Genomic DNA, 27,995 nt, shown 5'->3' on the forward strand with positions numbered 1-27,995 from the left:
TCTTCCCTTTGTGGAAGGATAAGAGGTCGCATGTATAAATGTTGCTGTTTGGACCAGCAATAAGCTGCCTTTCTTGTTTGTCAGTCACTTGGTTGCCTTCTGAATCACAGGTATATGTCTTTCACCACGATTTAGTTCTGTTTTTTCACAAGTTTCAACTTTTCTCAGAAACAGCAGTAGGAAATCCTTAGTATCTGCTCTTTGTGGTGAGAATAAGTTCTGTGCTATATTTAGTACATAGTCCTATGTTATTATATAACAACTGAAAGTAAAAGAGAATGGAGAAGGAGGGGTGGAGCAGTGCCGCTGTCACTAGTGCAAACTTTATTCTAACTTCTGTGCTGGCTTGCTGCATGGCTTTTCTGAGACTTGTGAGTATTTTACAGCTTTTAACATCCTCTTGGTTTGCTTTCTTTCTCGTATCGAAAAAATACATCATTTAGCTTGCAATTGGTTTTGGTTAATGTTTTTTAAAATTGTCTCATAAGGTTTGTTATAAATATAAAAGACATAGCTCAAGTACTGTATTTAACCTTATACCTGGTACCTGTTTCTCCGTTTCTGCTGTGTGAAAGACATCAGCAAGTACAGAGGGTTGGTGCTAGCCAGTGAAAATTCATTGTTGTTTCCTAACAAACTCACACAGCAAACATGAGAAAACAACAGATATTGCTGTGGTTGTGGTTTACATTGCAAGACAGAAATAAAAAGCTGGGAGAAAAGTTATTTACTGTCTTAGTGTATACACTTGAAGGAACATTAAATGCAGGCAAGGAACTGAAAATCTTCAGTCAAGTGGAAACCTACTGAAAACAGTCATATGGAGACACTGTAGCTGATAGCAGTATGATAGGGAGGTATTAGCCTGTTGTAAATCTGAGTAAGCAAATGCATTTATAAATCTGTTGTTAAAAATACTACTTTCCACCTAATAAAACTTAAAGGCAGGAGGAAAAAGAAGTGGGGCAGAAACTTGTGAAGGATTCTGTTGTCAGAACCTGCAAAATTTCATATGTAAAAGTCAGTGTTAGGAAATTCTTCTTGCTCTGCACAACCCCTACCTTGTGATTCTTTCTGTATATAGGAGGTATATTTGTGCTGCTTTCTTTTAAGAGTCTGATCTTGCAGAACAAATTTGTGATTATAATTATCACAGTATGTTTTTATATACTTTCCAAATAGTCATTAGCACAGTACTTGCTTTGCCTGTTATGATTGTGTTTGTTTCTTTTTACAGTTATCAATTTATACGATGTACTAGATAAATGGAAAGGTATCACACTTATATCTTGGAAGGAGATACTTCATTAGAGATCAGCTTAGTATAAACCAATGAGTTTTATAGATCAATAGAGGTATTCAATTCGTTCTTTGGAAGCCTACTGGACTGTTCTAAACTCTTTAAGAACAAGTAACATGGCTTTATAGCCTGTCACAATCAATTCAGCTCTATGAAAAACAGTGAAGGTCGGCTTTGCAAGCTCTTTATAGTGCAGCATTATAAGGAGGCAAGCAGCTCCAGTCCCGGCATGATCGGCCGTGGAGAGCTCTAGTGTGGTGCACAGGGAGGTTCTTGAACTGGGGAACCTGATAGGAGCTGAGAGAGCCACCAGGAGCCTGCAGCTTAGGTGACGGTGGCTCACGGGACCTGGAGCAATGGTGAGCAAGCCCCCTGCTCCGTGTGTAAAAGTCACTAGGGAGCGTGAGCCACCAGGGCAGGCAAGCAGGGTGTGGTGCGGCAGTCTGCGCAGCAGCTCAGGCAGAAGGGCTTTCAGAAAGGGCCCTGTCAGCTCGATTAAGGAGCAATGGTATCTATCTGACGGAAGTCATGGCCTCTCCAAGCTCTGCAGCCACCATGACTGACACAGCTGCCAGCCCAGTGTGAGACTGCAGCATGTAATATGGAGGATCCCCTATCCTCTCTCTGCCTGGCTGAACACAACAACTTTAAAGGACAGAGGTCAATGGCAGCAAGTTCCTGCCTGGCACAGCAGGTGAAGCCTTTAACACCATTTCCCACAGCATTCCCCTGGAGAAATTGGCTGCTGATGGTTTGGACAGCCGGACTGTTCCCTGGGTGAAAGAACTGGCTGAATGGCTGAGCCAAAAGAGTTGTGGTGAAAGGAGTTACATCCAGTTGGGGGCCAGTTGGTGGCCAGTCACAGGTGGCATTCCCCAGGGCTGTTCAGTTGGGCCAGTTCTGTTTTATATCTTTATCAGCGATCTGAATGAGGGGACTGAGTGCACCCTCAGCAGAGCTTGCAGACAACACCAACTTGGGTGGGAGTGTTGCCTGGTGGAATGTCTAGAGAGCAAGTCATATGAGGAGTGGCTGAGGAACTGGGGTTATTTAGCCTGGAGAAAAGAAGGCTGAAGGGAGATCTTATGTCTCTCTACAATGACCTAAAGGATGTTGTAGCAATGTGAGGGTTGGTCTCTTCTCCTGAGTAATAAGTGATAGGACAAGAGGAAACAGCCACAAGTTGTGAGTTGTGCCAGGGGAGGTTTAGATTGGCTGTTAGGAAAAATATCTTCACCAAAAAGGCTATCAAGCATTGGAACAGCTGCCCAGGGAAGTGGTTGAGTCACCACCCTGCAGGCATCTAAAAGATGTGTAGATTATGCATAGAGACATGGTTCAGCGGTGGACTTGGCAGCACCAGGTTAGCAGTTGTTCCAAAATGATTCTGTGATACACTGCTGTCTTCAGGAATGTGTTAATTGTTTTAGGAAAAGAATATTATGGTCAGATGAATTCTGAGGCTTCCTAGATCTTCAATGAAAATAGAGATCACAGGGGACAGAGGTACAAGCTGATGGGGAGTAATTGGGTTGTATGGATAACACAGTGCTAGAATTTTTGTGGAGATTGAAATGTTCCTTCTTACTTCTGCTTGCAGTCTCTTCCAAGCTATGGCCAGTAATAGATTTGACACAAACTTCCAGTGTCAGGTCCAGGGTTCTGTCAAATGTTTCCTTCTTCTGTGCTGAGGTAGTTCAGCTTGCTGCAGCAAGTAGATCAAGGAAAAGGACAATCCAGAACAGCCCCTCTGTGAGACATGTTGTTTTATCAAAATAACTGTTTTGTGGTGTAAAGCAGATCACTGTTCTGCAGGTCAGTAAAGTGTTATTGCCTGTAGGGATTAGTAATGCACAGCAGCCCAACCTTACCTGCTCGAACAAAGTACATATTTTATTCCTTTTTTTTTTTTTTAATTTTTTTTTTTTTAATATGACATGGTCTTGTTGCTATATCCTCTATTTCATGACTGCACCATCAGTAGAAGTTAAACCCTGGAGAGTGAATTGGATTCATGTTTTTCATGAGGTCTTTCCATGGACTTAAAAACTCAGACTGGAAAAGAGTGACTTCAAAGTTTATGTTAACTACAGGAATGTAATGCACTGCCAATTCTCGTTATTATAATACATTTTCACCATAATACACCAATACATAATACACCAAATTATAGCATGTTAGGCAAAGCAAAAACATCTCAAATATGCTCATTTGCTGCTCATGCAGGCTAAAATATTTCTAATTTTCAAAAGTATTACAAAAGTAATTGCTCAGAAATGGAGGGGAGAAATCCGTGCTATCAATTATTTATTATCAGCTATTCATTATTCAGAGAAATATGTATAAAGCAAAACCTTTGTTTTTATCAGGAGTTCCCAAATTTAAACACATTCTTCTTACTCAGCCCAGTTTTCTGATTCCCATTTCATAGGATTTGATAGGACAGGATTTCACTCCAGGAATAAATGCTGACATATTAACGAACATGCTGATATAGCTGTCTTTGCAAAGACCAAACTCTGGTAGAATGCATTATTAATAGGTCCTCATGCGAATATATGCTTAGAACTCCTTTTTGAGCTGGAGTTGAAAGAGACAGGACCATGTTGGAGATCCCCAATACCTGGGCAGACAGATTATTCTTTCACAGAAAAAAGGACTTCTGATTTCATATCATTAATCACAGATCAATTTACTTTCTCACTGCTTATTTGCCAAATACTGAGCCTTAGCGGTTGGTGTCCACCACAGAGGTTCCTGCCTACTGAACGGTCCCCTGCTCTTGCTGGGCCAGAGCTGTTCCCATGATGGGTGCTATGATCCCATGCCCAGAATGAACCTGAAGGAAAAGAAGAAAGAAGTAAGAGATAAGAGAAAGACATTTCATTCAAACTGTCTGTACTGTATCAATACAAGCAAAGACCCCGCTTGGCCAGGGCTGAGTGCCACCTTTGAGATAATATTCTCTACATCCCTGTGAGAGGTCTAGTCTGGAATTTCCTCCACATCCTTTAGTTGATGTGGGGCCTTTTCTCCACCATCCTTCAGGATTTACGGGCAGCTGGGGCTAGATTTTTATATCGTGATGACAATACAAAGAATTCAGGCACCTCATCAGGTAATTGTCCTGGGTTCAGCAGGGCTGGGGGGGTGAGTTATCGGTCAGCTGGTGGTGAGATGTTGTATTCTCTTACCTTGTTATTTCCTTTATCATTATTATTATTGGTGGTAGCAGTAGTGATTTGTGTTATACCTTAGTTACTAAACTGTTCTTATCTCAACCTGTGGGAGTTGCATTCATTTCGATTCTCCTCTCCATCCCTCCGGGAGTAGGGGGAGAGCAAGAAGAAGGGGGGGGGGGGGGGGGGAGTGAGTGAACGAGCCCTCTGCCTGGTTTTAAACCATGACAGTAATAAAAGCTTTCTGTCTTCCATTCATAAATTAATGTACTAGTGTAAAATAAGGAGACTGATACTTGTTTTAGCCAAGAAATTAGTGAAGAGCAGCAGAAATATTTGGAAGCCAGCAGGAGATGTGCAATATAATTAAACTGTTGTCACTGCTGATAGGTTATTATCAGCAGGTAACAAGATATATGCATGATTACAAACCGTCTTACAGTATTTTGTGCTATAACAGACGAGGTATGTCTTTAGTGGCAGAACAGGGTGATAACTCAGATATTCTTGCCATTATAGCTGCTATAAATTGCAACTTAACAGTTTAATAGTTTATCAATTAACTCGAGTGCCAATGCTTAAAAATTCTTTACCAAAAAACTGCTGATATTTTTACCCACAGAAAAATTGTTTCTAAGATCCTGCTTTATAAAAATAGCTGTAGACTAGAAGGATTGCAGTCTGTGACTGTTAAAAAAATCTCCTAGCAAAGTTGTGAAGCCAGTCCACCCATGACTAGAATTTACCAAATTTTTAGGGTGCCTTTTTGTAAATATAATTTACTGGCTGTAATTTATTTTTGAGTAGAGGAATCACCATATTCTAAACCACTGGCCAAAACTGGTTTACACTCTGCTTTTCCGTGGCTTTAGTCTCTGCCAGAAGGCTATGAATGTCAAGTGCTCAGTAATTTTCTTTCCTATTTAAGCTATAAATAAGGACAGTGTAGAGAAATTTATTGTCTCAGCTGAAGAAAGGACTTGAACTCATCAGGGATGTCAGGTCACTGTCTGCCACATATCCTGTTTGTTGCAGATACAAAATATGATGATGCAGTTGTTGAGCTTATGATCTTATCAACAACATTTGCAGTAGAAAACCCATTTTATGTAAAGGAATAACAACACTGACAAGTTTTAATTTCACATATCATAAGTGTATGAACTTCTTATGAATAGTTAACATGTTACTAATTATTATTAACATAATATCAATTCTGTAACCAACATGATGGAAAATCAGGTATGAACTCTGTCACTTGCCAGAGATAAATGCATACACCACTGGTACAAGTGCCATAATTCTTAATTAACCAATGCAGCATAAAAAATGGCCAAAGTGTAACTGTCTGTGTTCCTGCAAAAGGAAGTAAGAACCTTGCCTGCCCTTCCCGGACTAAGGAGAGGTGTTGCAGGAACACGGAAATCTATGTGCCTGACATCTGAAAGCTGCAGCTGGTTACTGCCATCAACCTGCTTGTGAGAGTAAAAGGTGTCAATGTAAGCACACCTGTTAAAAAATAACTACTTATACCTGTTTGTATAAGCCATACTGGCTTTCTCCTGGGCCATGGAGCCTCAGTTTGAATGTCATTAAAATACTAGACATCTGCCTATCTGTTGAAAATGAGTGCATGTAGTGTGTTTTTAAGAACACAGGAATGGGAGTCACAGTAATTCTTGCAGGCGCATCTACTGTAGCCTGTGGAAGAAAAAAAACATGTATGGTTTGTTACCCTGCTAGTGTACTTTGGTAATGGTGTAGTTGCTAGGTGGAGTTTTTCATTATGCTGTTTCTTGGCAGGGTAAATAAATAGTGTTTCATATTTCTGAGTTTAGATCAGTTCTGAGTTAACCTGATTAGTTTTACTCAGGGCTGCCACATGGAGTGTAGCTCACTGCTGGGCAGCAGAGAGGATGAGAAGGAATATAGCACTGGGAGCACACCTGGGATTGCACAGGTCTCTGTTATCAACCTGGGTATTCCAAGTGTAATCCTGCCCTGTGATGACCAGCACTGGATGCTGGTGATGGCAGAAATCATCAGACTGAGGCTTACATGATGCCTTGCTGCTTACAGCTTTCATTCATTTTATTTAATTCTTTTTTTTTTTTTTAATTTAATAAAAAAATGTCTTCAGCCTTAGTTGCACTATATCTTACAGTAATTTGTTATACAGGCCCAAGAAATGTAATTTTACACCGGCTAGAATATATAAATATATAGACAGAAATATAAAACCAAGGAAAACCAGGAAACGCAGATGTCCTGTATTTCATGTATTCTTTTTTCTGGCCCCATGTCTGATTTGCTACACATTACTTGCACCACATTGTAAATCCAGAATAATTAATTTTATTTGCCCTCCCTCTTTGGCATCTATCAGTATAGTATGCAACTGCTTCTTGGACTTGAATTAGTTCATTTTTCTCTGAAGTCCTGAAGTGTAAGAAAATGGGAATTTTACTTTGAAAAAAGACTGGAATATTAGAAAAACCTACGATTTCGGGTCCAGTATATGATACATGGAAATAGATACTTATTTTTTTTTTAGGAGATTGTTTAGCACTCTCAAGGATTGTCTTGTGTTCACCCAGTATATTCTGTTGCAGCTGTGAGAACTCAATGCTTTTTTGAACTAAACTCTGTAGAGGGCACTCATTTCTTCAAACTGCAGCATCTACATTGGAGAAACATGCATCTGAGCTAACTGACTATGACTAGAAATATATACTTGGGGACCATGAAACACCTCATCCTAAAGGCAGATACACAAAGCAACTGAAAGACTAGATTTTTTGTAGGAGGGAACTCACTTAGAAAATGATCACCGCTTGTGAAAAATATGGGTTAAGGAACTTGTCTGAATCGTATGAAGATGGTGATGAAGGCAGGGATGGGACTCTTCTTCAGGGCTGCTTTCAGCTGCCTTTTTCATTGAACTCATGTTTTTCTTTCTGTGATCTTCTGTCTCCTTTTCTATACATCTTTCATGTTTAAATAAGGACATTTATATACTGTTTTTTTTCAAAAGCTTGGTCCATTTAGTGAACAGAATCCATTTTGTTCATCAATCTTGTGAGAGAAAAAGGAAATTGTTACATCACAGAATCATAGAATGGTTTAGGTTGGAAGGGACCATCAAGATCATCCAGTTCCAACCCCTCTGCCATGGGCAAGAACACCTTCCACTAGGCCAGGTTGCTCAAAGTCCCATCCAATCTGGCCTTGAACACTACCAGGGAGGGGGCAGCCACAGCTTCTGTGATTAAAGATTTAATACCTTATGAAAATTAGGAACTCATAGGAAAGCAGTGAACATGGGATTGAGTTTCAAGTTCTCAAGAAGAATATGCTTAGTGTTCATAAATCCTTATGCTCCACTCAACCTTTCCTTATTCCTTTCACCTCTACCCTTTCTTAATTCTTTGCAGTGCTTTCCATTCATAGTACTCAAATTCCACTGCTGTGCACCAGCAGCATCACAGATTTCTGTTCTTCAGCATTCACCATGTTTTTCCTGTAGGAAATACAAAGAGTTCTGCCTGCCTCTGAGCTTCCAAGATGGATTATGTTCATTGTGAAGAGACTGCTGGAGACCAACTACACAGTGCCAACAAATCACTTCCACAATTATGTAAACTAAGGCACTCATGACTTGGCCAAGTTTATGCAGGTTTTCTGGGCTGCCAACTTGAACACATTACTAAAAAGCACAGCTTTAATTAGATGGTTATAAGCATTTTCTTTAGATGAAAGAAGTGCATATTTCTGCTAATTTATTTTTGGAAATGACTGAACTACTCTTGATGGAACTTAAAAGAAAATAACTAGCCTGAGAAAGTAATTCAGTGTTGGAAATTTCAGCTCTAACAATTTCAGCTTGACCAAACTGAGAGCAACTGAGAGAGTCTTACTGTTTGAGACCCAGCTGCAGAAGGCCCTAAGAAAACTGTAGGCAATAGTCCCTTTACCTATATGGAAATAGGACTGTGTTCCTAGCCTATATCTTTGAAATTATCAGTGTTTAGTTTAATTTTCTAGGAAAATAATGCTCACACAATCACCCATCTGTGCATTTTTGTATATTTCTTCCTCCCTCATCCATCAGATTTTTTAATTCAAGGCCTAATTCATTGAATAATTTATGTTGGAAAAGGCATCTACAGGTCACCCCTTCCAGCCTCCCATCTAAAGCAGTGCTAACTTCAAAATTAGAGCAGTTTGCTCCAGTCTTGGTTGATTTTTTAATACCTCTGAGGATGGAGCTTCCACAACTTCCATAAGTAGGCTCCTTCAAAAAATTATTTCTTGCTGATTGCATTGGGACTCCTTTTATTGTGTCATCTGTAAAAAGTTAAATGAAGTGGGGAATGAGCTGGGTTAAACAGTTGCCATGATCCTTACTATGAAAACACTGCTTAAATGGTATAGTGGGTTGCTGCTGACCCAGCCTTGGTTCTTCTCATTTATTCTCTTCTAATTTATTTTATAAGATAAGGGAGACCAAAAGTAAAACCACACAGCTGGACTGTACTGTGTCTATGTAAAAGGCAACTATTAAAAGCAATTGTCAGGCTGTGCTGTAACAGGAGATCTCTACCAGTCCTTTATAAAAAGCAGAATTATACTGATATCAATGACTTTAATATTAGCTACTTGGGCAACAACCTCTCTTCTGATTATCATCAGAAGTCACAAAAATTATCTTCTGATGACAATATAGATTCTTGAGGGGGAACACCCTTTACATTGCAAAATTCAAAGATGAGTCTCTATTATCTAGACAAAAATAACCCTTTCAGAAAGTTTGTCTTGTGTTTTCCTTTAATTTAGAAGACTTAAAGAGATTTGCAATAATTACTTGCGAAATTTCAGCAACTTCCTGCTTTGGATGCTCTTAATAACAGGCTGAGAGACACTCAGAACTCTATTGACACATTACATATGCTTTTTCCTCATTTAGGTCCCACAGTGTGCTTTCCTGATACAGATTCTGTGCTTCTGTTCTGAGTAATGATTCAGCAGGCAGGATGCTGGGGATGGTGCAGCCAACACAAAACTCTGCCAGGGCATTGAGCAGGCTGGAGAGTCAGGTAAGTGTCACTTAAACATGACGTTTTAGGAAATTTCAGGACAGCTTTAAATGTTATTTTACAGCCCAACAAGAAAGCTAGGTAATACAACAAATCTAAGGCTTGAAAACATTTCCAGTATTTTAGATGAGATCACTAGCACCCTGTAATTTTCTGCTCTGTTTTTCTCACTCCTTGTTGTCCATTTGTACCAGAATTACATAGTAAATATGTCTGGACTTTTTCACGTTTTTCAGTTTATTTGTGGCCCATCAAGTTCTAGCAGAGTTTTTCTTTTGCTTGGACTTATGTCTCTGTCTAGCTGACCTTTTGTAACACGCAAGACCATAAACCCTGAACCTCAAGTGTTTGATACATGAGGAAAATCCTTGCAAGTGTCCAGCCTCTGTAGTACTATTCATAACTCCCAACATACTTTCTAGGTGATTAGGTATCAGTTGCATTTCCACTGTGCAGCGTGGCCAGGTGACCTTGTTATAACCCAGAAGCCATTAGCATATGGCACTCAGTACCCCCTAGGCTCACGTGCAGCTCTGCACTGGCCTTCCCTTCTTCCATGTAGGCTCCTCCTTTCCTGAGCAGTGAGGGAGTTCCCTCCTGGAGCTGAGGGATGTGGCAACCTGAGGTGGGATTCTCCCCTTTGATTGTCCAATGGCAACAAGCAGAACAGAGATCTGCCTGCATGGTTCCTTGCCATGGAGATAAAAACTGAGTGCCTCAGCTGTGGGCCCTCATCTGTGCGAGAGCTGAAGCAGGGTTTCAAGGCAAGCATACATCCCTGCCACCATGGCTCTTCCATGTCTTCACAGCCCCATCCCTCCCTGCCAGCATACTGCACTGTGGATAGACTGGTCCCTGTGTAAAGCCAGTCTTCCTAATGTGCAGGCAGAAAAAGCAGTATTTCAAGACTATTGAAACCTGGCCTAGGTGTCATTGCAAAGTGCTTGGCTTAGTAGCCTATTGCCAGTAGCACACTTGGTTCCATTTTAATGGATGTTCTCAGTTTGCTTCCATTAGAAAAAAAGTAGTATAGCATTAACACAGTGTAGTATAGAATTAACACAGTGTATACATTCATAAAATTTTCAGTTTTTCAATATACAGATGATAGTGCCACTTTTATTTTCTAAAAAAAAAAAAAAAATCCAGAGGCAAATATAATGAGTTTGTTTCAGCAAAGCTATTATCTTTTTCTGATATTCATCATGCTGATAGTCAAGCAACTAAGTAGCATATAAATTATTGAAATTAATTCCTATTATTCACTGCACTTTATAAAAGACAAAAATCAGACATAGAGTTTGGCTGTGTATTAGTGAAATTTTGCTAGCAAAATTTTAACCACTTTGGAAATGACTCATTAAGTATCCCTGAACTGAGCTTATCCCCTGACTGAATGTTAATCCATATCTTCTGCAATTGTAAATCAAAAGGAATATGAATATACTATGGATTGAGAAATTCATGTCTTTAGGCAATCATCACAATTAAAGTAAACAAACACAGCTAGAGCTTTATGGTATTTTGCTCCACTGATTTTGATCTCCTGTGCTTGGTTTTGCTCACTTCTGCTTAGCTCCTGGAGACCCACGGAGGACAATTAAAAGCAGGTAGGAAATTTAGAAAAATGTAAATCTGCCCCATCACATCCGAGATGGTTAGGAGCAATGAGCAAATTCATTCTTTCCAGAAACCTTCAAAATCATTCATATACTACTGAGATTCTGATATACAGTATGTTGCTATCAGGTCTGAATATGACTACTGAAGAAAATTTATACCAGACCCTATTCCTAGAAAATATCTTAAAAGATCTTATAGCTCTATAAAACCCACAAGGCTTTAGAATATTAAAGGGATGCATTAAGCTATTCTAATGTAATTGGTGCATGAATCAACGTGCTTGGTTCTGTTTCTGCTAAATTGCATAGTTAAAATGTTATTGCATTCACTCTTTCTAAAAATAGAATTCAAATACATGAGAGCTAACAATATCATGTAGAAAGAGTCTATTTAGAGTAAGAGACACGTACCTTTATGAGGACTCTGTGTAGGTTAATTTTGAGATTAAAATATAAAGACTTTGGTAAGTCAGTCCACCGTTCATTTTCTGTAAATGTTGAAACAAATGCTTATTACAGAACACACACTTATTTAATTTGTATGGTAAAACTTGAAGGAAATACAGTGGAGATATTAAATTTGGTTTGATTTTAAGGAGACATTTTCATTGACAACTTCATCTCAGGAACACTCCCACCCTTTCATAAAGGCTGGACTTTTTCAATGTAAAGTTTTTCAGGATGTGATGAAGCATTTGGGGTGTAATACTGCTGAATGATGTGAAATAAATCTGCCCTTGCAATCCTGATTTATGAGGGGGATTGACTTATTCCTCTAGCCAGAAACACAGTGTATGCATATGTGTTGGAGAAAGAGTGATGTGCAAGCTGGAGCTGGCAAAGACCAGAGGGAGAAAGAGTAGAACTGAACACTGTTCTCAATAGAAAGCTCTGTATAAGGAAGTGCTTCAGAAGGCACCTTGGAACATGAGAGGAGCTTAAGATTTTTGAAGGAAAATGGGCCAAGTTGTTGTACTTACATGATTCTTTTTGTGTTCCATTTTCAAGCGGAGAACTCTTGAAACATCTATGTTGTCTTTGTAAGTTATTATGAGGTAATTTTGTTTGGAATACTTCTGGTTATCAGCTTAAGGATGAAGGAGACCTTCTAGAGGTTTTGTTCCGCACCGTAACTTCAGTGGTGCTGGGAAATGTGAAAATAACACCAGGAGCTAGAAGGTGAACTTCATAGGCTGAACTTACTCCATGTTTTGGTATGAATGTGATTTCTACCACATCTATTCTGTAACTGAATGGATGCCTACCTTGATTAGTCCAAAATATTTTTGGAATATAAAACAGTAGAGTTATCACTACAGACATTGATTTTATATGCATTCCTTGGCTGATGCCATCATTTCTCCCCAAAGGAGTCAGTATTTTAAAATCAGGCCATTTGCTTTCATTTTCTTACCAGATAGAAGCCAGTTGCTGGAAGCTAGAGAGAATATAGGGAAACCCTAGTGAAGAGCTCTGAATTCCACACAGGCATAAAAAAAAATCTGTTATGGGTATCTACTGTTACCAATTACATTAGCTGATCAGCACACAAAGTGTAGCTCTCCTTTCTAGTACTCAAATTTATCTGGATCTTTGAGAAAACAATCTTCAGCAGTTGGGATACCTATAATCCAGGCAACTTAAATGGCTTTCCTACTCTGTCTTTCGTATTATTCCGTACTGAAAACCACTTAACTTGTATATTGTACACAAAACCCCTTACACCACTAACATTTGTTACCTAATAGAACCTGAACATATTATAAATGTATGATGATACATTATTGATATATTCACTCTTCAGGTATCTATGAGAATTTTTCCTGAGGGAATCTTTGTGAAGCTTTTCTCATGTTCTACTTTTAAAAGGATTTTTTTTTCCTGTCTTCCTTTTTTTAAATTTTTTTTTCAGTTTTTTGAAGGACAAAATTTCCAGTCATCTCTAGCCATTATGTAACTGAAAATATCTCTCAGATTCATAAGATTTTATGGATGTCTGTAGATTATTTTGTATAATTTAAATGGCACATGAATATTTAAGGTCTCATTTAAAATTGTGTGCAATTTCAAGACACATAGGTCATAGTGAGGACAAAGTAGTTATCTGGTAGTTTTCATCCAGCTAAAGATGAGTATCTTGACAATAACACAGATTTATGTGCTGTGCATATGTGACAACTTTTAACAGTAAACCAATGGGTAATTTGACTACCACTCTGAGTTAGATAAGTGTTGAAAGTGAAGTGTGAAAGTTGAGACTGCCAACTCAAGCTTTGTATTACACTTAGTAGAAGTGATTGTTCAACAATAAGGTTAACCACAAGATGGAGGGCTAGTAATGATCCCCTGTGCTTTCTAGGTTCTGAAGGCCTTTGCAAGTACCTTTCCTAACAGCTGAGTGCTCATACCATAGTGAAAGTACAGTATCATCCAAGAACTTGGACTGATTTATCTCAAAGCAATTTAAGACACCTGTTTTGTCCTGACTGAAATATCAGCAAACAAAAACCCCTTCATTTAAATCATGGGTCTTAATTTTGATTTATATTTATATTTCTGTTCTGTTCTAAAGAAAAGGTCATTTTCTCTAGTTCACATGACCACTACATTTTTCTGCAAAGGAAAGAAGCCTTTTCTTTAAAAATACTACTTAGTATTTCTAATAGAAGAAAAAAAAAAACAACAATGAGCCACATTTCTTAGGCATTTTTGTAACATACACATTCAGATTCTTAACTATTGCAATGTTTTATCCTATCAGATAATGAGTGATGTCTTTACTTGCTTGTTTGTTTTGTAATTTGCTTACAACTTTGGTCAGTCTTTAATTCCAAAGAAATGGGAATTGAAGTAACATGTTCAAGAAATATTTGAATCTTGTCTTGTGTGAATTTAATATGATTAGCTAAACTATTTCTGATACAGAAGAAAAAGTTGCATTCTCTAAGCAACAGGTCATTCTTTTTGCTCAGATTTTCTGAAGGACAAGGAAACATCTTTGGAAAAAAAAAATACTAAGCATTTGACTAGTATAAAAGCCTCCTTCTTACTGAAGCTGAAATAATAAGATCATATTTATCATCCCTTCATCTGATCACAAGCTTGGGTCATGGGATACGACTTTGCTATATACTCTGAAGAACTTTGTATGCACCTTGGTGCCAAAAGTAATCTTAAAAGTGTGATATATCGTTCCAGGTAATCAGAATTAGTAAATGGTAGCACTTCCATGCATTTTTTTAATTCATAGTTTGCAACTACTAGAGAAGAAAGTTTGTTTACTCTTTTTCAGCTAGGTTGCTCAGTTTTGAAATAGCTATTGTAAATGATGAAAATGTTCTCATAGTGCCTGCTGGACTGAAACAAAAATAAATAGATTGAAAACAAAGAAATGAAATACTTGTTTTCAGGAAAATGGTAAATACCAGAATTTGTTCCATTGTAATGTCTGAAAATAATATGTGCATTTATCAAGGCAGTGACATTGTGACTTTTAGAAAACTCAAGCTAACCTGAAAAATTGAAGGTATGCTCCCTTAGGTTATGCATGCTTGTAAAAACAGTACTCTTTAGAAAATTATATTATGAAGAAGCCTCATTAATGCAACATTTTGCATTTTTACATTACTTACCATTAGATTTTAAGTTTAGAGCTTAACATTGCCTGTCAAAATTTGAAATGTAAGCTGAAAAAAAAAATTATGTGGAAGAAACTGCTACATAAAAGTCTAAAAAATCCATTAAAAAGCAAATATTTATCTATGCCAATAAACAGCAGGAAAAAAAGGCTAGAGAAGTTATAAAATTGAAAACACTAGCCCCGAATCTGACAAGCTTTGGAGGATGTTTCAGTATACTCTTCTCTTGGCATTTACAACTGGCTGTGATTGGAGACACCAGACCTAGAGGACTTTCACTTACAGTCAGCTCTGCTATTCCTAAATTCAGTGTGCTCCTTTAATTCATATCAGGGATATGTACCTAATTTTTAACCTGTAAGGACTACAACCCTTCCTTATCTGCCTATTACAAGTTACCCTCAAGGTACATACTACCTGAAGACCACCAGGGGCTAATGAAGAGTTATTTTTTGTGACATGAATTTCTGCAGTCCTTTGAGTGTACAGGACCTGTGCACAGAAGATTTAATATAAAACAGGTTTTCAACAAGATGATGCCTGCACGGCCACTTTGATGCAAAACTGTTATTGGCTGCCTATACAGGCCTAAGACAAAGATCAGTAATGTCAGTCAGGCTCTGAAAGCAAAATGTAGAGAACCCCATGTGCAGATACAGCAACTTGCAGGCTCAATATGCAAGTGTAAAACAAATAATAGTATTAAGTCTGGCCTAACCAATTTGAAAGAAGACCGTGTGGAACTTACATGGCATTTGGGTGAATATCTGCCAAAACCAAAATCTATTATCTTGTCTTAGAAAGAAAACAAAGTAAATTATTTCACAGTGTTGCCTTCCTTTGGTGTCAAGCAAGCAGTAAGATGGTGGAAGAGCAAAGAGAAATCTATATAAAAGAGCAGGCCTAATATTGCCTTCAGCAAGCCCAGTATTACTCAGGCAAACAGTATAACACACAGTTCTTAATATCTTTGTTAATTTAATTTTTTTTCCACAAAAAAAAAAAAGACTATGATTGTGAGTCAGATCAAACACTATCTCAGCCCTTGCTTAGAATGACATTGAACTAATCCCTAGCTTTACCATTCAAAAGTGATGAAAAAACTTGCTTGAAAAGATGCTATGGGGAAGTATTATCTTTAGCTTATCCTCCTCTAATGCCTTCCCACAAGGTGGATGTGGCAAATTTACTAAACCAGTTACCTGCAGCTGATTCAGGCATTTATTTCAGTGAGAGCTGCTGAAAGCAGTCTGTTTTGAAAATGAGACTGATTGATTGACAGATGTTGATCTGCAGATGTGCACTTTCTAATTTATAAGTAAGTAGTATTAATTTTTCTGTCAGGCTACATTTTCTCCCCAAATGTTCCTTTTACTTAACAAGACTAATCACAGCTTTGTAAAAAATTCATATATAGATATATATTAATTTAATAGAATTGATTGACTTTTTGCCATGTGATCATGAGTTCAACTCACAATGTATATTTCATCTCTTACAATTTATCTTGTGTCTTGTAGGAGCTTATCAGAAACATTTATTATCACTCAATTACCGTCAACAAATTGAGTTGCTTTTGGCTTAACATCTTGTATGTTAAATCAATGAAGTAAGAAATCCCAGAATGCAGACCTGTAATTTTATCCAAGAGTTTACTGCTTTTCAATATTGTTCCACACAGCTTTATAATATAAAGGCAACCAGGGATTTATTTGTGCTTTGCAGTATTGCCAATTATTTTACGTACAGCTACTTTTAACATCTGCGTGAAGTTCTTTTTTCAGTCTTTTTAAAAGTACTTTTGTCTAAATGAATGTACTCACTAGCACAGACTCATCTTGCCCTGTCTGAAAGAAAATTTGAAGTTTTCCAAATGAGTGCTGTGCTGCACTGTTAAGAACTATGACTACCATTTATTCTTTTTTTTTTAAGAGCTACAATACAGAAACCACTTTGTTATAATTTACTATTGCTTGAGCTCTCATTAGTTTGCACACACATAACCTCTTCCATTCTTCTATATATTCTGGGCTTGACTGCCAAGAAGCGAAGGAAAACAATCACCCGTACAAATGGAAGAAACCTGAAATAATGATGACGACTGCATCGCATCCACCACTATATATACAGAAAAAGTAGTTCATCATGCAATCTCAGAATTTGTTGCATTTCACAAAAATACAGTCAAAATTTACATGAAAGTGGGTGGCTTCTGTAGCACATATTAGAGCTTTTCCAATAATCATCTTCCTATATCCTGGGGCAAGAGACTCAGGATGACTGTTCAGTTGTTGTAAGTTTTACTGCATTGTTATTTTTAAGTGATTTAGAATAATATAAAGCAGAAATAATTTCCTTTCTAAGTTTGTTTGCATTAGCATATATTATTTAGTTTCTGAGATGAGTATTTTGCTAGGACTGAGATATTTTTTGTCCAGCAGTTGCTCATGTGAAAACTATTTTCTAACTCTCATGCATCAGTATGACATCCTTTATACTTTTTACTGTTTAACTTTCCATGTTTGGGACTGGTTTCTATGTCAACATTCTACCCCTAAGTGCACAAAAATTTTATCCGTAATTGTATTTTTGGTCCCTGTTGGATATTTGTTTCTGTGATGTAAAAATATCACAAATATAGGGAGTGCCTAACACTATATATATGTAGATCAGGACACCTTCTGCTAAGCAAACTTCAGTGCTGACTAGTTCTCCCTCTTTTTTTATGTGTTTTATTAATGCCTTTTACATTTCAAATATCCTGTAATTGAACTGCTTACTAATCTGGGAGAATATACTCTGAAAGGTCTTTCCATTAATTATTGCATCCTGAGGGTGGTCATTTGGGGATAGATGGTCAAAGCCAACCGTCTGTACCCTACAAATGAGATTTTTTTTGTTGTGTATTTTGTCTTTACTGACTATGCCTTTAACTCATAAATTCTGCCATTACCAAGGCTTGGGGCTTCTCTATTTATCAATCACAGTGTTTGTCAAACCTATCATTAATATCATCTATATCTGCATCAGAACCACATTAAGTTGATCTTTCATAATTTAAGAAGTGATCAGTACCTTGAGAAGACTGACATTACATGGAAGGATGTAAAAAGAAGGCAACATGTATTAGCTTTCTCTTCTGGCTGGATTTCGCCAGCTGGCAAAAAAATGCTTAAGAGAGATCCTGAATTGACACGCAAAGGGTAAGTCTAACCTATGGAGTATGCAACATGTTTGACATCCTGGTCTCTCAAGCATGTAAATAGGAACCTGGCACCCCCATTTCAAGCAGAGCTGTTAGTGGAAGAGGCCTGTGGTCATGGAGTATGCGTGGTTCTGAGGCTTTGAATGACAAACTAGCAAAAGCAGACAGACTAAAAGGAAAGCTTTTAATTCACAATGTTTATACTTACATTCTACTCCTAATACTGCAGCCCTAAATACTGCAGTGCTTCTGTTGGGCTTCACTGCTACTGTGACTGTGAGGCTCTTTGCAAAGGTATAGGATGATTCTTTGCATGAAGGACAAACTTCCTTTCAGGCCTATAGCCAAGCCGGGATAGGACACACCTTCATAAGGCAATGGTATAAGCCCCAGGTCTCAAATATGTTTTGCAAAAAAAGGTCAAAGGAAATATTTAACTTCTTATATTCCAAATTCTGAAGTTTAAGGTATTGAGCAGAATAGCAACTACTCTGTGACCTTTTCAAACAGGTATTGCAGGTATTGCAAACTTTACTTTCTGGCATAAACGCCAATCAGCAAAAGCATATAGGAGAAGGAAGTCCTACTCGATGACTGTCAAAAGCAAATCAACAAGTATTTAAGCAAATCAGGAACACATAAATGCATTAGTGATTAAACGGAAAGTTTCCTGCTATGCTGATAACTGAGAATACTCTTTTGAAGGTCAGCACTATGCACATACAAGCAGAATAAGCTGGGTAGGATAGTACTCCACAGGAGAGTCACCACTATGCGATAAAAAGAAGAAAAACTATAGTTCTTGGGGGAGGGGAGTGAAAGGGAAGTAATAAAACAGGAATAATGCTTAAAGAATGCCCTATTTTAAAATGACAGCTGCAAAAATGATTTATCCTGCCTAACTCTAGCTAAATACAGAACTTCTATAAGAACACTTTAGCTTTGTGAAATAAAGGCTTGAAGGCATAACGATCTAAGGCATGCTTTGGCTCTCATCCAGAAAAGCATTCAAGCATGTGATTCAGTTTAACACTCAGTAATTCCACTGACTTCCTTTTTGGATCAGCACAAGCTAGACAGAAACTTGGAAAACTTGCTTTTTGCCTTCAAACCTTGAGGAGGAGAGCTGCTGGTAACACCTGGTGGAGTTTGAGGGCTGATTTCATAAACTTATATGCCAACATGGGAAGGAAGGGAGAAGAGAAACTAGAAGGGCTGTGGAACCATACATATTCAGGCACCATGATAGCAAAGAAGCAACTTTTTAATGACTGCTGCATAAAATTTTGTTTAGAACAGAAATTATCAGAGCTGTAAAACATATTTGTTTGATAGATGGGACTAGTCTGTAAAAACTGGGAAAGATAATTCCCAATTAAGGCCCTGGTACTAGATTCCTTCGTAGGAAAATATTACCTTCTGTGAATGTGCAACATCTCTGATACACAAATGAAATTCATCTCAAAGTCTGTTTAGAGGGCTGCACCTATAGGTTGCATCTGCTACAGAGTTTCTGATTGTTTCAGAGTACATTATTGTGGTCCTCTGTTTTTATCTCTGAATTCTATCCCATCAGGATAAATACATTCATGACACTAATTAATTTAAAGGGTCTTTATTTCCCTTTGGTTGTTACCGTTACACTACCTAGACAAACTTAGGAATGAAAGAGCACAGACAGTGAGTCTGCTCCCTTGACTTGCAGTGTTTTTTAGCATTTACTCCATCACAAGGCACTAAGAACATGTCTTTCCTCTAAAACTCACTCATGATCCATGAAAATTTTATATCAAAATTACTTATTGAAGGGCTCAATACTGAAGCAGCTATCTAGTTCAGAAGTATTGCTTTATGAGCTCTATTCCTTTTTTTAGTCACTTCCATTAGTTTATGAAACCTTTACTCTCCACAGCTTCTCCCTGAAAAAAAAAATCTTAAAAAAAGGTTTTGTTTGTTTTTTTTTTTTCCCTACAAAGCTAGGATACAAATAGGAAAACCATCTTCTCTTTCCAATCTTAAAGATTATGATATTAAAAATGCTCTCTTTGCTTCTGCGCATAGAGAAAGAGCTCCAATATGGGAAATGTATACATAGATGCAGCACTCTAGTTGTGCACCTATTTGGTGCCTTGTCCCTTTTAAAGGGATTGTGCTAGCACAAGAGGATAAAAAATTACTTAGCGGAGGCAACAAGCAAGAGAACAGCAGAGGAAGAGCCACAGGATGATACTGTGTTGGGGGAGGAGGCAGAGTTCTCTAAAGGAGGCTGTAATTATTCTGGCAAAGGAGAAACTAAATGAGAAGAATTGCAGAAACAATGCAAATGAATGGGTGTAGAGCTTTGCTCTGCGTAATGTGGACAGTACTTAAAAATGAATCTGAAAAAAATACTTTAGATCTAAGATATTGCTTAAGAAAACGTCCAAGGACTAGAGAGCTGGAGGTGTTGGTATGATTTTAGAGAGAAATTTGCAGCAGCAACAGAGAAAAGAGATGTAGAGCACTGGAGGATGAAGGCGAGCACCCAGCAGAAACAAAACATTGTGTGGCAACAAGTCAAAGAATAGCAACACGTCATACATACAGAAAAAGGAAACCAAGAAGCCAAGTATGAACAAAAATGGAATATGGTTTGTTACAGAGAGAGCAGTCTGAGAAAGATTTGCTTACAAGAATGTGAAATGGAAGGTCGGTGACACCTCTCAGCACTACTGAGACTAGGCAGAAAACCTAGAGCAAAGGGAGAAAGGACTAATGAAGGAAAAAGCTGTGTGCTAGAGGTCAAGAAGTCAAGTCAAAAATTGAGAATAACAAAAAATTAAGCAGGTTAGAACTTGCGGGTTTTGTTGTTGTTTGTTGGTTGGTTGGTTTGGATTTTTTTGGGTGGGAGGGGTGGGAGAGGAAGTGGTGGTGGTGTTGTAAATAGTGAGAGATTCTTCAAACAATCCAGGACTCTGAAAGGGCTGGATATAAAGTTCTGGCAGGGGAGCACAGTGAAGTATGACTCACCAGTGTGATACAGTCATGAAGAAAAGAGTGCCACTATCTAGTTCCTTATTTCCCATGAAAGGTGAAAATATTAGCACCAGTTTATAAACTCTTCATGAGATCTCAGTACATTGTACACTTCAGGGCACTTGTTCCCAAGAACAGTGGAGCAGATGAGGATTCATAGAATCATAGAATCAACTAGGCTGGAAAAGACCTTTAAGATCACCAAGTCCAACCTTTACCCCATGTTTGATTGTGTGTAGAACTATCCTATGAGACATGCAACTGCTCTAGGCTGTTGTACGAGGTAAGCAATCCAGCATGTGCCCCAATTTCTTGTTAAAAAAAAAAAAAAATTACTCATAATAAGTAAATATTAAAAAAAAAAGTACGACTGTGGCTTAGATTTTACTCAGTGGTGTCTGCTTTCAAAGTGCTTAATTTTAACTTTATTACATAAAACAAGAGTATTCCTTTCCCAGATAGATTATAATGTGTATCATATCTCTTATCTGTAGTTCAGAATAGCGTGTGCTCACTGACAAAGGTTTTAATCCTTAACTTAGATGTTATCAGAACAAAAGCTACAAATGAAAATGTGTATGTGTTTGACTATGAGCTGCTTGCTCCCTTGTCCAAAGTTCAAGCTTCTATAAAACAAGGGTATCAGAGATATAATGAAGACTGGGACAAACTGGTTAATGATTAAACAGAGTAAGAAAAGGAAAAAATGACACTAGCCACAGAAAATATTTACAACAACATGTGTTCAAGGCAGGAGAATAATTTGTCCAAACATGTGAGCTAACAATTCTTATGTTGTTGGGTACAGTTTGGATGAACTAATTAAGATATTTATTTAAAGAATGGCCCTAATTTGTTGAAAGGAATGCATCAGCTGATCTATTTGATGTCAAGAACCTCTTTCTCTGTAAACAAATGGAATACCCTTTAAAGTATATATTTTACAATCAGTACAAGTTCTCTGTTACTTCTAAAACTTTTATTTTAAATTAGCAGTGATTATTTCCTTACAATAAAATTGTTACCTACTGTATTTAAGAAAACCAAAGATCAAGACAGGTACATAAATCATTAAGTGTTCCATTGTCATCATGGTGAACAAGTATTAAAAAAAGGAAACAAATGACAAATTAATGATAACCCTGACCTATTATTCAATAAGTCCTATAATATATCATTTTCCTCACCTTCTACAGCATAAATTTGACAATGCATTTGGACTGGAACTCCCTCTAAAATAAGCTTTTTAAGGCCCCATAATATTAACTATGAAACACAAAGCTGGTAAGTGCTTTTGGGCCCAACATAAGTCTTTCATATTTTCATTTGTAGCCACTTCATTTGATAGAAATTAGCTTGTAAAATTATCAAAATTAATATTTTTTAAATGTTTCTAATGCATTTTAGATAATTTTGTTAAAATATTTTAAGAAATTTAAATATGGGATTAAAAACTATATACTTCAGCCGTATCCAACAAATCAGATTTTCCATTTCTTTAAATGTACCTGAGGTTTCCACATAAGGCTACTTTTGAGCTTCTAGTAAATAATTTTTTGAAAGCCATAAACAAATTTTTAATGACAGGGAAATCAAATCAAAACAGTCAGTGTGCAGATTTATACACAAGCACACAAACAAACAGAATTAACCATGAAGAATTTTAGATCAAACAATATTAAATGTGGAAATTTACAGCCTTTCTGTCATACTGTAATAAAATGATTTAGCTCATACTTTGGGTAACAGCACAACATTATCGCTACTGAAATGGTTCAAAAAATAGATAATTACTTGCTGTGGTCTTATTGTAATTTAGATTATCTGTTTATCATTCATGTATAAACTTGTTTAACAGGTTTTGGAGAAACGTGATAAAAGGGTCTGGCACTGCTTTACCTGATAGAGTGTGGAAATTTATGTACTGATAAGGTTATTATGCTATTTCAGCTATATCTATCGGTTTTGAAAACAAAATATTTGTAATGTATTTAAAACATTTTCTATTTAAGGGAATAAAAAATCTTTTTTACAAATTTGCCAGTAGATAAGGCAGCTTTCAGTAAGTTAGCTGCAAAACTGACAATCACAGAATCATAGAATGGTTTGAGTTGGAAGGGACCTTAAGAAAGATCATCTAGTTCCGACTGCCTTATGCAATATATAGGCAAAATATGGAATGAGCCCTCATCTCAATATATTTACGACTGCACAATGCTAGCTTTTGTTTTACTATGTTCTTTGGTCCATTTTTAAATATTCACCTGCAAGTTAGTATGTAAATAAACTACTGCTCAAGAAATTAAGTCAGTTAATAAAAATGTGTTGTACATATGGTAAGACGTCAAACTTTAGATCAAAATACAGTTGCTAATGGTTGGTTGATTGTAGGTTGATAATTCACCTAGCTCTGTGAAGGAGCTGCAGTAGCTGAAATCAAAGGGCTTGTGACTCTGGAGCAAAGGTTCACAGGCTGTGCACAGTGAAATATTTGCTGATGGTCAATGCACATCTCACAGCTCCTCCTTATTTTCAGTTGTCGAACTCCACTAACAGAATTCTTCAATGCATCACTTCCCAGTATTAGATATGCATACACTACATAAAGAAGTATAAATATATACTGTATCTGAATATTACATTTAAGATCTAGACACATAACTATAGCATTAGATGTATTCAGTACATTTTCTCATATATGCAATGACGATACTGTAAGTAATGTTATAATTGTAGGTAATTCATAGAATTTAGCTGGCAGAAAGTAACCAGGGGAAAGCTCTCTAGGGAGAAAAACAAAGCAAAAGTTCTTTAATATTGTTCCTGCATTAAATTGCAGTCTGCAGTATAAACAGGTAAACAAATCGGAAGCCCAGGATGAGTTCAAATTTTGCAATGCATCTTCAGCTTCTGATTTTCCGCCAACTGTTTTGTGAACTGATTATATATTTCTGCAAGCTACAAATCAGTTGGTCTTTCAATTTACACACAGGTAGTCTTGTCTTGATTGGGTGTCTTGTCAAATTGGCTAATGAAGTCAGTACTACAGAAAAATTCTATGAAATCAGATTGTGACAAGCTATCATCTCGGTTGTGTCTTTCAGAAAACACACCTGAAAAGTATTTGTCTGCAATATCAGCTGTATCTTCTTCTGAACAGCCATTTCTTTGGCCTTTTAAAGAATGAGAGGGGACTTATCATCTTCTTCCTGTGGTAACTACAAAGTCAATGTTAATTATACAGTAAATACAGTGTTATCCATAGCAGGAGGAAATCTTCCTGTACACAAAAAAGTACTTCTAAAATGCAAATAAAATTTGTAAAATTCCCACAGGGTGTAAGGTAGAAATTCCATAGTAGCAGGGTGTGGAGAATTTTGAGTATAAGAGACTTTGAAATTTGTGAGTTTTTCATACACTTAAAAAGAACTGTAGGAATTTTACGTTATGTAGTTGAACCCTTCTCTTGCACTACGTTCTATAAAACTGTTCTTTTCAAAAAGTCATTGACTACTTATACAGCGTGTGACTAAGATAGCGTTCTTATGAATCTATATGATTTGTCAAATATACTTGCCCTACACATTTGCATATGTATACATGTAAACAATGTAACTATAGTATCTTAATCTCTGACTCTTGTTTTCAGCATAAACATGTATACCTACTGTTTAGGCTAATGGTCACTGGTGTTCTTGTTCTAGTGCTTATGTACCAAAGACAGCAGCAGGTCATTGCAAGTGGGCGGAAGTTCTGAAAGATTTGGAGCAGATCAAGGCATCCAAAGTAAGTGCATAAAGAAGTCAGCATTTCATATAATCATAAGAACAGACATAATTAAATATTCGGCTCTGTACTTGCCTGAGAAGTGTCAGTGATAGGGAGCAGGAAAAGGGATGGTGTTTGTCTGATGCTGTTTCATGGGTAGAAGCAAAGGACTGGAAGGGTAAAAGGAACTGGGTTTGACCAAATACTGCATAGAATTAAATATTATTTTCTTTCTCACTTTTCCTAAGAAAAGGGGCAGTGGGCTTGGAAGTTTGCTAGTTAGGAGAAAGTACTGTGGGACTCTATTCTGATGAGTCCTCCACACAGGTTACTAGGTGACTTTAAGATATCCTGACTTGCTGGCTCCCAGTACCTGGATGGATTGTGCCTTTTTACTTGGAGCTAATCCATGTCTTGCAGTTGACTTTATTATCTGTAAAACTTAGTTAATGTTCAAAATTCTAACTCTCATTTTCTTTTAGGATATTGATGTCAGTTTATATACTGCGGACACAGATGAGGATGTAAGTAAAGTCAAAATTTTACCACAACTGGTCTAATATATTAGCTTCATTTGTTCACTATAACTTACTCTTAAGGCAGCCTTGGTTATATTTGATAAAAGTTTCAGCAATCAAATAATTTGCCTTGGAAGAAACAGTTTTGTTAAGTACTTATGATAAACTATGTAAGCAGGTATTATTTTTATTGAATCACCATCTATTAAAATTAATCTATTAAAAGGGATGACCTAAAATTTTCCTAAACAAACTCTGTTAAAATAATGTTGGTGTTCATTTGTAATTTGAGGGAGGAATAAAGTGACAAAGGAAATACTTCCAAAGATGATTATTTAACACCATGCACTATTTTATGGAATAAAATACTGGAGAAGTGGAACATGGAATAAAATACTAGAGAAGTGGAACATGGAATATATCTACCTGTGACTTCTCATCTTTTGTCATTAGCTCAACAGCAAATACCTAGGTACTCTCAAGGATTTAGACTTCTAGTAGCTGTAGGTTATAAATTATCCTGCAAGGGATGAATTATGTTAATTTGCCAATATAATTCTTCATACAACCATAGAACCCTATGTAAAATATGATGATCTTAAAAGCAGTTTCATTCCTAAAGAGATTTTTTCATAACCTGTAGCTGTGGAACTCAGTCTGCACTCCATGGAACACATGCATCCCACCAAGAACATGAATCCAGCCAATACCCCACTCCTAGAGTTCACTTTAGGTAAAGTCCTGGTGGAACTGGCTGGATTGATTACTGTGGTAGTAGCCTGCTTCTGAGACACTGCTTTCCTGACCACAAACTTTTCACACAAGAACAGTGCCAAACAGACAATACATGAATACTTCACATAAAGAGTTAATCAAAGATTTCCTGGAAATGATGGACTGTCTACTTCAGTGCAGAACAGCCTCAGTGTGCATGCAGAACACAGTAACGCTGATGTATTCAGTGGATCTGGCAAGCCTGAGGAAGCATAGTCTGATGTGTCTGTACGGTTAGCCTTGTACATGACAGAAAAAAGGTCACAAAATATGCACATCTGTATTCACACACACATTATCTTAAGTGAACTGAGCCATTGATTCATCCATTGTAATGGCTGACTTAATAGCTGATAATGTCACAAAGTTTTTCTTATGGTCAGACGACTTATTCTTGGCTTTATTGTTGACTTGGTGGAGAAATTAGTAGTCCTGCTGCTTCTTAATTTCACTTCTCACCTACCTATTCTGAATTCAGATCTCTGAATGAAAACGTAAGAACTACAAAGAATAATACTAATTTAAATTCGCTATGTTTATTTATATCCCAAATTCCTAGCCTAATTAAATATTTTCGTATGTTCTTCACCAAGACACTACAAATCACCTCATCTTAGCATATTGGCTGGCCTTTATGTTTAACAAATATAATGATCTTAACTAACACTAACACTCTCACAGCCAATCTTTGGAGAGACTTATAAGTATTTGAACAGTAGGAAAAGATATCCAGTAAAGAAATACCATCTACTTTGTGGTAAGTAAGTTATGTCTTACATTTACTTATTTATTTTTAATAGTAAAACTTACAAATTTTTATTTTTTTTTTTTCCAGACAGAATGCCAAGAACCTGTAATAAGATGCTTTTTCTTGGAGACAAAAGTGATTCTTCAAGAATGTCTTATCAAAAACTGTAGTAAGACACAGGATGTATTGAACATATGGAAAAATGGAAATGCTAGCTTAGAAACTAACAAGGTAAGAAACACCAGCAGTCTATGGAAAAAAAAAACCCAACCAAACAAAAAACGTTTCTTCAGTAGCAGAAATACTGCTTTTGTTATATAAAAAGTGGGATTGTACAGATTAAAGCAAATAAAATTGAGTAACCTGTACATATAACAATGAAAAAGCTACACATACAACAATGGAAATGCAGAATTTAGTATGTTTTAGAAAGACACCCATCAAAGGAAATACTTCTGACTGTGCTTGCATACATATATCAGTGTTTGAATCTGTACGCATACATCACAATTTGTAACTTCAGCATCTAAAGTCAGGTATGCCCAGACACATACAGAGAAATAGCTTAGTTTTCAAAGGGACAGCCACTTGTATCTCTCACTGAAATGCTGTGTTTTTGAAAGATGATTCTACTGAGAAAGCAAGCAGGAAGCTGCACACACGAGTACCATGGAAGCCTCCAGCAATGCTTTCTTTAGCCATTGACTACATTGGTGTTACTCACAAGAACCAGACAAAGGGCTAGTTCTCTAGTAGAACAAATAGGTCAGTCCCCTGCTTTACTATTATGTTTTGTTTTTCAGTTGAATTCCACAACATCATCAAAATGCAAAGAATGTGAAGAGTATGAAGAAAAAAATTTTACAGAATTTATACAGAGTTTTGTAAAGGCTATACAGAAGGAATGCAAGCACTGACCAAAAGACACAAGCTGGGAAGAGGATTCCTCCACAAACATCCTCAGAGAAATTAGATTATCGCCCGCAATAAACTGGAAAGAACATCACGCACAATCCTCATTACATAGTATAACATGTAAACAAGGAATAATAAAATCCTTGTATATTGAATACATGCAAGTTATATTACTTATGTATTATAAATGAAAGGGATTTCACAGGGTTTAAAGCTT

At 37.0% G+C, this 27,995-nt stretch overlaps 1 protein-coding gene across 2 annotated transcripts; it reads left to right on the top strand.

The window, feature by feature from the left end:
• Positions 1-272: 272 nt before the first annotated feature.
• IL15 (interleukin 15) lies at positions 273-27,995 on the top strand. 2 transcript variants are annotated; one of them, XM_057419284.1, is made up of 7 exons: positions 273-371; positions 9,446-9,575; positions 24,160-24,269; positions 24,760-24,841; positions 25,306-25,347; positions 26,951-27,094; positions 27,667-27,995. In XM_057419284.1, exons 2-7 carry the CDS (start codon positions 9,513-9,515, stop codon positions 27,778-27,780), a joined length of 555 nt encoding a protein of 184 aa, XP_057275267.1. In that variant the 5' UTR covers positions 273-371; positions 9,446-9,512; the 3' UTR covers positions 27,781-27,995. The 2 variants fall into 2 exon arrangements, with proteins under 2 accessions (XP_057275267.1, XP_057275275.1); XM_057419292.1 differs by lacking the exon at positions 273-371 and adding an exon at positions 5,855-5,970.

Source organism: Pezoporus wallicus, unplaced genomic scaffold (genome assembly GCF_028554395.1).
Source record: "Pezoporus wallicus isolate ANWC-B61680 ecotype Strahan unplaced genomic scaffold, APGP_CSIRO_Pwel_v1 contig_6597, whole genome shotgun sequence".
NCBI classification, from domain to species: Eukaryota; Metazoa; Chordata; class Aves; order Psittaciformes; family Psittacidae; genus Pezoporus; species Pezoporus wallicus.